General features: G+C 38.5%; 1 protein-coding gene across 4 annotated transcripts; it reads left to right on the top strand.

Moving 5' to 3' along the window:
* The first annotated feature begins 313 nt into the window (after positions 1 to 313).
* Positions 314 to 8,305, top strand: LOC103445098 (uncharacterized). 4 transcript variants are annotated; one of them, XM_029108241.2, is made up of 14 exons: positions 314 to 561; positions 672 to 862; positions 2,067 to 2,225; positions 2,339 to 2,441; positions 2,890 to 2,979; positions 3,505 to 3,618; positions 3,973 to 4,158; positions 4,522 to 4,656; positions 4,794 to 5,299; positions 6,772 to 6,871; positions 6,973 to 7,032; positions 7,170 to 7,262; positions 7,360 to 7,479; positions 7,585 to 8,305. In XM_029108241.2, the coding sequence occupies exons 3-14, from the start codon at positions 2,188 to 2,190 to the stop codon at positions 7,900 to 7,902; spliced, it is 1,863 nt and encodes a 620-aa protein (XP_028964074.2). In that variant the 5' UTR covers positions 314 to 561; positions 672 to 862; positions 2,067 to 2,187; the 3' UTR covers positions 7,903 to 8,305. The 4 variants fall into 4 exon arrangements, with proteins under 4 accessions (XP_028964074.2, XP_028964075.2, XP_008382296.3 ...); XM_029108242.2 differs by lacking the exon at positions 314 to 561 and having other exon boundaries at positions 603 to 905; XM_008384074.4 differs by lacking the exons at positions 314 to 561; positions 672 to 862 and adding an exon at positions 1,568 to 1,771.
* The last annotated feature ends 739 nt before the right edge of the window (positions 8,306 to 9,044 follow it).

Here is a 9,044-nt window from a genome sequence, read left to right on the forward strand (position 1 = left end):
ACAAATATCATTACATCGTCATACTAACTGACAATAAACATACACTTTTTCTAAGCTTTATTTACCGAGCGGTTAATTCATAATTAATAATTTTTTTGGGGTAATTAGTTAAAAGTCAGAATAACCCTAAGTCGAATAAATTCTTATTGTGAATTACCCATAATGCCCATATCTTTCCTTTATTATTATATTCTTGGTGCCGTGGTAACTGTGACTCTGAGTCTTTCACTGCAATAAGTATCAAATAAATGCTTTTACTTCACACATCTCCAGATGCATGGTGGATGCGATTTCACTCAACACAAACAGCTCACATACCCATGTAACATAGTCAGCATGGTTTTCTGGCAGCTGGGTTTCTCCTCGTAATTTCAAATTTCAAAAGCACTTCTGAGAAAAGCAATTTTTCGCAAGATCAAATTAATTTAAACACAGTATCAATCTTTGACCTCACTAAGCTCTGTGCATAAGCAGACAGAAGAACAAGAACGAACAAGAGACAAGAAGCCCATTTTCCCATTTATTTAATTGAAGTATTGTCACTGTTTAGTCAAAGGGCAGGTACTATTTTAGTGTTTTGCTGTTTGGAAGTATTGTTCCGTGTTCTCCAAACATTTTGTTTCTATACTTGCACAAAATCCTTGTTACTTACCAAGTCTTAATCTGCCCAGCCGCATCTTTGTCACTTTTGAGGTGGACAAAGATTTGAATTTCAGGAGGGAGAATTGGTTAAAGTTCGAGAGAGAGAGAGAGAGAGAGAGAGAGAGAGAGAGAGAAGGAGAAGAACTTTGAGTTGAAAGTTGGGGTCTTTTCAGCAGCAGGAAATTTGGGTCAATTGTTGACATCTTGCTCTAGCTAATATGTATGCATCTTTCTGCTTTTCTACTTATTTGTTGAGCTAACAAGTAAGAACCAACAACCCCCTTTAATTTCTGGTTCTATTTTTTGGTTTATGATTTCAATTTTCACCTGCATGTTCTTGTTTTGTTGTGCTTATAATCTTTCTGAGCGCTCAGAAAAGTAGGGATCTTTTAATTTTTTATGGGTCGGATTGTGATCAGTGTGAAAAATTGAAAGGAAGGGTCTTTTGGGCAAATGGGGGACCACTGAGATCCGTCCTCTGGAATTGTATCTTCCGCTACTTGTTTCTTTGAGTAATTTAGTTCATCATGTCGCTTAGATTGGAAGCTTTTTCAGTGCAAAGCAAACCCCTTTGCCTTTTTTGACCTGCACTTTTGAATCTCAGTCAGATTATTATTTAAGTGAAGTCTCATTGAGGCTTTCGCCTTATTGGTTTAGGATGTCATGGTAATATTTATTCTCCCATTAGAGGGCATCTATCAAAAATAAGTTTTTTGTTTAATTTTATGGAAAGGAATGTAATATGGGGCAACAAGCAACCATTTTCTCTCTCCAAAAGACCTTTGGAAGACTTTGAGAGGGTAGGTTTGATGATTGCAGTCCTATTAACTCACAATGTAACTACTTTTGACTCCCACTACCACGAGGGTTTAGGAAGTGCCCCCACTTTTGTTCTTTAGCAATTTTGTGTTTTTGCATTTGGTGTCCTACCTCCTTGTGTTCAAAAAACCCTTTACTCTAATGATCGAACCGAATCATTCGGCCTTTTCCTTTTTGTAGAATATCATATCCTCATGATTTTCCAAATTTACTGCTTTTTTTTGGAAGCCCTGAATTTCATGGGATGTGAACTGTAAATTTGTAAGTGATTGCTGTAATGGAAGTGCATGCTGTAATGGAAGTGCAGAAGGTGGTTTGCCAGATTTCCCCTTTTATTATTACAGTGATTTGAGGTTGTCGTGTCTTAATTCGAAACCGAATTTCGGGTTAACGATTCTGGTCATGATAATGTTTGTATGGTTGTGTTGAAAATGACTGGTAGCTGTAGCATTCATGAGTTTATTTGTCCTCATATGGCTCACAGGTGCACAGTGCCATGTGTTTCTAATTATACATCTCACTTAGGCTTGGTTCTGCATCCTAAAACTGTTCATTGAATATTGGAAAAAAAGACGGGGGTTTTACATTTGAAGAGCGATTTGCAGGATGTTGTGATGCTTGTTTGTATGTGTGGGAAGGCATAGCTTCTAGTACCGGAAGCCGAGCTGTTTTGGGTGATCGCTGGATGTGTTTTATGCGGTGAAAGCCAAACTCCATGATCGCAAGATGTGTGACTCACCGTTTCTGCAAACTGCCTTGAGCCAGTGAGTGTGCATTCATGTTCTTTGTTGTTACTCTATGTTTTTCTGTATGGAGTGGATGTTATAAGATATTTCATTGATAATGATTTCTTGTTTTGTTCGATTGCAAATTACAGAAACGTTTCACTTTGTAAGTATTCGCATTCTTGCATCACTAGTAATTCGGAAATTCAGTCGTACGCTGCAAAAGAACTTCAGAGTGAGAGCTCATTTTCACAGGTAAGAGCTTGTGGGCATAAACTTGATCTGTGTTTCAGCAAATTCAGGCCTTCTCGAAAATGAATTTGTGCTGTTAGATTAGATTCCCCCTCCTTCTTCCATTCTCTCCTTCTGCTCCATGGTCGATGTCAGTTGCTTCATAATTTCCTACGTGACAGTTCCCATTCCTTAAGATTGACAACGGTCCCAGGTTAGCTTTGTAATATTTCAAATCCTGACTTTTAGGATTTTGGTATGGTTGGAATCTTTACACTTTAGGAATTCATTCGGGGTCAAAGAATGGTCTAGATGTTTGTTGTTTGGAAGGAATTCTGGTTAATGTGGTTCAAATTATTAACTACATAGCATTTTATTGGACATTATTTGTTATAGAGATTACTGTCTGTTGCTTATGTGGTTTAAGCCACTTCCTATCGATGCAAATTTTGATAGTTTGTTTAACGTTTAGGTGACCAATCTCGATGAAGGTATAGGAAGATTTGGGTCGTGCACTAAAAGCAGTGATACTTACCCTTACAGATTCCAGCTTGAACAGGATGTAAGTTTCCTTCCTACCTGAAAGCAACTAGCAACTATTTGCGTCTCCATAATACTATTCGTATGCATCTTCTCGCAGTCCAAAATTTCTGGGCTGATTTTGGAGTGGTGGGGATTCGCCACTTAAAGTTATATATTATACTAATAAATTTGCTTTTCACTTTCAATATGACTTGCGACTTGGCAGCCAATTGTATAACATTATCAACCAGAGAGCATGCTGTAAATTTGCTCGTCATTTCGTGGATGCTTCGTCATCCCTTCTCAATGTGTGTTTTGGTCTCGAGGGATTTTTTATTTTAGTGCAGTAGATAGCATCTGTTCAAATCTTGCTAAATTCCTAGTTTGGGTTAAGCTAGATAACATGTTATAGTTCCAGTAAATTTCTAAAGGCATTACCCGGGACATGCTAGGGGGCATCTCATTGTTCGATTCTCTTCCAACAGTGTCATATATATGCTTATTTAAGGATATCTTTGTTATAGTCACAAATTATAATTAACCTATGGAAGTGCTTCTACAATAGGTACAACGGTTGCAATTGCAGCTGCGAGAAGAACTAGAGCTACATGCTATTCTGCAAAATGCAATTGAGAAAAACGCTGTTAAATTTTCCAGTGCGTCGTGCCTCCCTTACTATGTATGTTTCCTTTATCCTACATACTATAGATTTGTCTGCTGCCTAGTCATGGCTCTGAAACCTTCTATAAGGTCCCCAAGCTTGTCCCAAAAGCATAGTGTATTGGAAAGAGGCAACATCAAACTCATATTCCATACTATGGCACAGATTTTGAGCGTGTATGATTTTACACAAAATCTTTGAAAGATTTTAACCCATTAAGTTGAACCTTGTGTTTGTTTTACCTTGAGTTCGAATGCTTTCCTTAACTGTTCTTTTCCATATTCCATCCCTGCTACCATATTGACGGATCATCCAGGTTTCAGGTTGGGATTTTAGGTAGTGAACTAGTCTTCTTCTGTCCCATTTGAACAGGCTCAAGAGCTGCTAAGCAATATTTCTGCACTGGAGGTTACAGTGTCAAAACTAGAACAGGAGTTGGTTGCTTTGGAATTCCAACTTAGTCAAGAAAGAAATGAACGAAGGCTTGCAGAATATTGTTTGAGACATCCATCTCCTCAGTCAACGTCTCCTCACTCCTTTGACATTGTGAAACTACCGGTATGTTGTCTGTTATCATTCTTCCATGCCCTTGTTTTCTTTTGATGTCTTCTAAATTGTTCTAGTATTTTTCTTAGTGTCTTGAAAGAAGTTGAGTGAAAACTGAAAATGTTGCTGATGTCAATGTATTGAAAGAGTTTTTATTTTATAGATTTGTTCTAAATGATATCAAATGGTAAAAGGTAGAGTTACTTTAAGCATCAGAAATTTTTTTCATCTATAAAATATTTCTGGGTGATCGAAGACCTGTAAGCAGCTCTTTGTTTCAGGCAGCTGATAACCAGCAGTAAGAAGTGATGTCATAACATATTGTCTTTACCAAATTCCTTGTAGTGTATTTTAACTTCTTTTAACTTCAACCAGATTTCATCTTCTTTGAGGACTTCAGAGCAGTCCAATCGTAAAATACATCATTCCTCTGAAGACGACTCATGTGAGGAGCCAAAGGATCAACAATCAGAACCTAGTGGCAAAACATCTTTACAGTCGGTAACTGAGGTATCCGTTAGTTTTTCATGCTCGGATATTGCTCTCTCTCTCTCTCTCTCTCTCGATTGATTATGTGTCGAGTAATGTTCAACAAGTTTAAGTGGTAACCCATGGGATAACATTCTTTTTGTGATTCTTATTATCAGAATGCAGTGGACTCCATTGCAAACTGCCTTGATATGAAAATGTCGAGGAAGATGGATTCTGAATCTTTTCAACCTGCTGAGCTCAGGAGGCTTCCTAAAGGGATGCCCCCCAAGGGCCTCTGGGATCATCCAAATCAACTGTCAGAGGAGATGGTGAGATGCATGAAAAATATATTCATATCTTTGGCTGATTCAGCTACACCGTCAAAATCTTCAGTGCAAGAGAGCCAATGCTCGTCTATGTCACCACGCGGACATCTTTCCAATTCCTCTTGGTGGTCATCATCTGAACGGTCGGTGATTTCATCATGGGTGCAGAGCCCACAGGTTGACATACAGAGTAACTCTCAAGTATTAGCTCCAGAGAATGCCTGTGATCCCTACAAAGTTCGAGGAAAACTAAGTTGGGCGGAGATTGGGAACTATGGATTAGCGACTGAAGTTTCTTGGATGTCAGTTGGGAAGAAGCAATTAGAATATGCTGCAGGGGCGTTGAGGAGATTCAGGTAATACTTTTGTTTTGAATTCTTCTTGTCTCTTTTAGGCAAACTATACATGCATCAAGAAATTATAGTGTGGAAAAACATGAAATATACTTCAAATGGTCCTGAATTAAAAAATACTTCTAGGAAATTTGCGGGCTCTACCTTTAACTCATCGTGCCTTTTACTTTATGAGTTAATCTCAGTTTATTACCTTAATGTTTCGTGGTTTTCAATATTTAGTACATAAAACTTTTTTTATTCCAGAGTTATACCTTAAGTTTTACTTTTGAGAGAGTCTCATACTTCTATTAGTTTTTTTTGTTAAAACGTAATGTGGCATTTGATTGGGCAATGACAAATGTGGCACTGTGGGCCCCACATAAACCTATAAAACAATTAAAAAATTAAATAATATTTTTTGCCTATAGCCCTTTCTCCAGTAAGGAGACCGAATAAACAAAAAATAAAAAAAATATATTATAACCTCCATCTTCTCGAAGTCTTTTATCACCTACACCTTCTCCAGCCACCCCCACATCTCCTCCGACAACCCACTCCCAAGCTTCCCAAGCCGCCATTTTTCACACACCCAGAACCCAAATCCTCCACTTTCCTCACCGCCTCCATCTCATCCTTTGGAGTCTCTCGCTGCCATAGTCATCTCCTTCACCAAACCCACAACCTCTCTTGTTGCCGTTGCCGTCGATTACGGCGATCCAGATCCGAAGACCTTCTGGAAGATTCCACGGCATGCTGAATATGGCCACGATAGTGATCGACTGCTCGGATCTGGCTGCGGCGGTGAGTGGGCTGTCTGCGATCGAGTACTCCGACCGGATTGGGACGAAACGGCGACTTTAGATCTTGGCTTCGTCCGTACAATGAGGAACCGATTCTTTGAACCAGGAGGGGTCCATAACCTTGGCGACGTCTTCAGATCTCGGTATCGATGGCAGAGATGAGCTGTTGGAAATAGCTCGCTGCCACGGACCAAATCCATTACGAAATAGATCTTGGACTTGCTCGCCATGACCTTTTTAGAGATGGATGATGCTGGGGTTTTTTTTTAGGTTTTAGGTTTTGAATTTTTTTTAAGTTTAATTTTTATTTTTATTTAAAAAAAATTAATTTCCATGTAGGCCATAATGACACGTTATGCTCAATCATTGTTCACATAGACGCTACGTCATCAATTAACGAGAGGTTTAACGGCCAGACTAATGGATATATGAGATTGTATCAAAATTAACACTTTAGGTATGATTTTGGAACGAAAAAAACGAAAAAAATTTCATGTACCAAATGTTGAAACTCACGAAACTTGAGGGTAGTGAACCGAGATTTACCGTGCTTTATTATTTCCCTTCGATTGGGTCAAGTCTTAATGAGGAAACTTTATGAATTCTTAACTTTATCTTGGAATGGCTAATATTGTTGTTTGAATATAAAGCTAATCAGAAAGGTTTATGCTTTTCTTTCCAAACTTATAACAGAGTACTTGTGGAGCAACTGGCGAAAGTAAACCCTATCCATTTGAGTTACAATGAGAAGCTTGCTTTCTGGATTAACTTGTACAATGCACTGATTATGCATGTAAGTTTCCTTCATTTCATGTGTATTGTATGTCGCATTGGTGAACTTTGCAAAGCATGCATATAGAAGTTATGGAGTTTAATATCTCTTACTGTGAACAGGCTTACTTGGCTTATGGAGTCCCTAGAAGTGACTTGAAGCTCTTCTCTTTGATGCAAAAGGTCTGATTTCTCTGATAATTCTCTCTATAATATGCATATCTAACGACATAGGAAAAACAAAGCCAATTTGGCGATGCCGCTGGATTTACCACTCAACAAAGAATTATTATGTATTGATTGGTGTTGTACTTTCGCAGGCGGCTTACACAGTTGGCGAACATTCTTTCAGTGCAGCTGCTATTGAGTATGTAATTCTGAAGATGAAACCGCCACTCCATAGACCACAAATTGTATGAACTTTGCCTAATGTTTGCTATCAATTAATTTTAACTTTAGTCCATTAATATACTTCATTCCCTGACTGACAATTGTAATGAAAAATATCAGGCTTTGCTTCTTGCCCTTCACAAGCTGAAGGTCTCAGATGAGCAACGGAAGTCTGCAATCGATACATATGAACCACTTGCAACCTTTGCTTTAAGCTGTGGAATGTACTCTTCACCAGCGGTAATCTCTACAGTTCTTCTATGTGCTCAAGGACAATTTAATTTTTATTTCTCTTTAGAAGTTGAGCTATATTTTTATGTTTTGACATGAAGTACATAAATGCAGGTAAGAACCTACACTGCTAAAAATGTGAGGGAAGAGCTTCAAGAAGCCCAGCGTGATTTCATTCGAGCTTCAGTTGGGGTTAGCAGCAAGGGGAGGTTGTTGGTGCCAAAAATGCTGCACTGCTTTGCCAAGGGCATTGTGGATGATTCAAATTTGGCTGTGTGGATATCACATTACCTTCCACCCCACCAAGCTGCCTTTGTTGAACAATGCATATCACAGAGGCGACAAAGTCTTCTTGGTTCGCGCAACTGTGGGATTCTGCCATTTGACTCACGCTTCCGGTACCTCTTCCTGCCTGACAAAATTCCATTTTGAATGATGCCTGGTTATACTACACTGCCAAATACCTCAGATTAGTCTGTGACATCGAGCTAAAGTTAGCGTGCCCTAAATAACGTGGTGATACAAAAGATCGGACTAGTTGACAATTCAAGTGTAAGCATGCGTGAAGAAAAACCATTCGGTGGCAGTTAGGGTCTTTCACCTCGTAGACCTCATATATACCCCTCACGGGGTGTTGTACATGTTCATGGATAAGTTAACGGGAGTTGAGACAGTGCTTGAAGGCGACTGATGTGTATTTGCTTGTATTCTAGAATCGTAAAATAAGAGTAGGCAATAATCGCGGTCGTAAGATTGTTCATTGCTTAAGTTAAACGTAATACGTCTGGTTCCCACGTTACTTATTTAAGCCTTGAGAGGGGTTTTGGTTGTTCAAGTTCTTGTGCAGAGTTGGTTTACAATGTTATGTGATGTGTTAAGATACAGCTGCCTGGATTTGCTTAAGATGTTCGAGGATGGAAGCAAAGTTGGATTTTTGATGGGATGATGATGATTTAATATCTTTTTTCCATGCCGTACTCGAGCACAGCATGCATTTGTCCATCTAATAAGCTCCTCCACTCGTCCTTAAGAAAAGGTTTTGAGCATTTTTCATGCAAAATGTCCTGAGATGGGCATTTATATTTTTTTTTTGTTACTCAGAAAGCTCTTTAATGGACAAATTGAGGCGGTGTAAAATACCTACCTTAGTTAAAAAATAAAAATAAAAATGTAAATTTTGTTGTGAATAATGTGTGGATGGTCCACATGAATGGTTTGTTACAATTTATGCACAATATTTTTACTATTCATTTGTGGAAAATTTGTAAAGTGAATAGTGTTATCTTTGCTTATAAAATGAATAAGAGGTGAAAAAGGAGGAGAGATACGAATGAGGATAGAAGCAACATGGCTGAGAAGAGAGGAAGAATAGAGAGAATATGGAGAGTTATCCTTGTACTCTTATTATTCCAAATTATAATGAAAGCACCACTGTTGCCTCGATGACGTACTCCAGTTGCACTGACTATAGAGGAACCTCGTAAATTTTGTGTCTTATTTTATTTATTCCATTGCATACACCGTCAATTTTACAACACGTTATCAGCAAAAGAAGTTCTCATGTCAGTGAAAAG

The sequence above is a fragment of the Malus domestica genome, chromosome 09 (assembly GCF_042453785.1).
Source record: "Malus domestica chromosome 09, GDT2T_hap1".
Lineage (NCBI taxonomy): Eukaryota > Viridiplantae > Streptophyta > Magnoliopsida > Rosales > Rosaceae > Malus > Malus domestica.

Bases quoted from the DNA above. Each gene is read 5' to 3' on its own strand.
- LOC103445098 (XM_029108241.2), top strand. From the start codon at position 2,188: ATGTGTGACTCACCGTTTCTGCAAACTGCCTTGAGCCA. The intron at 2,226-2,338 runs GTGAGTGTGCAT...TGCAAATTACAG, and splicing joins CTGCAAACTGCCTTGAGCCA to AAACGTTTCACTTTGTAAGT. The intron at 5,300-6,771 runs GTAATACTTTTG...AACTTATAACAG, and splicing joins GGGGCGTTGAGGAGATTCAG to AGTACTTGTGGAGCAACTGG.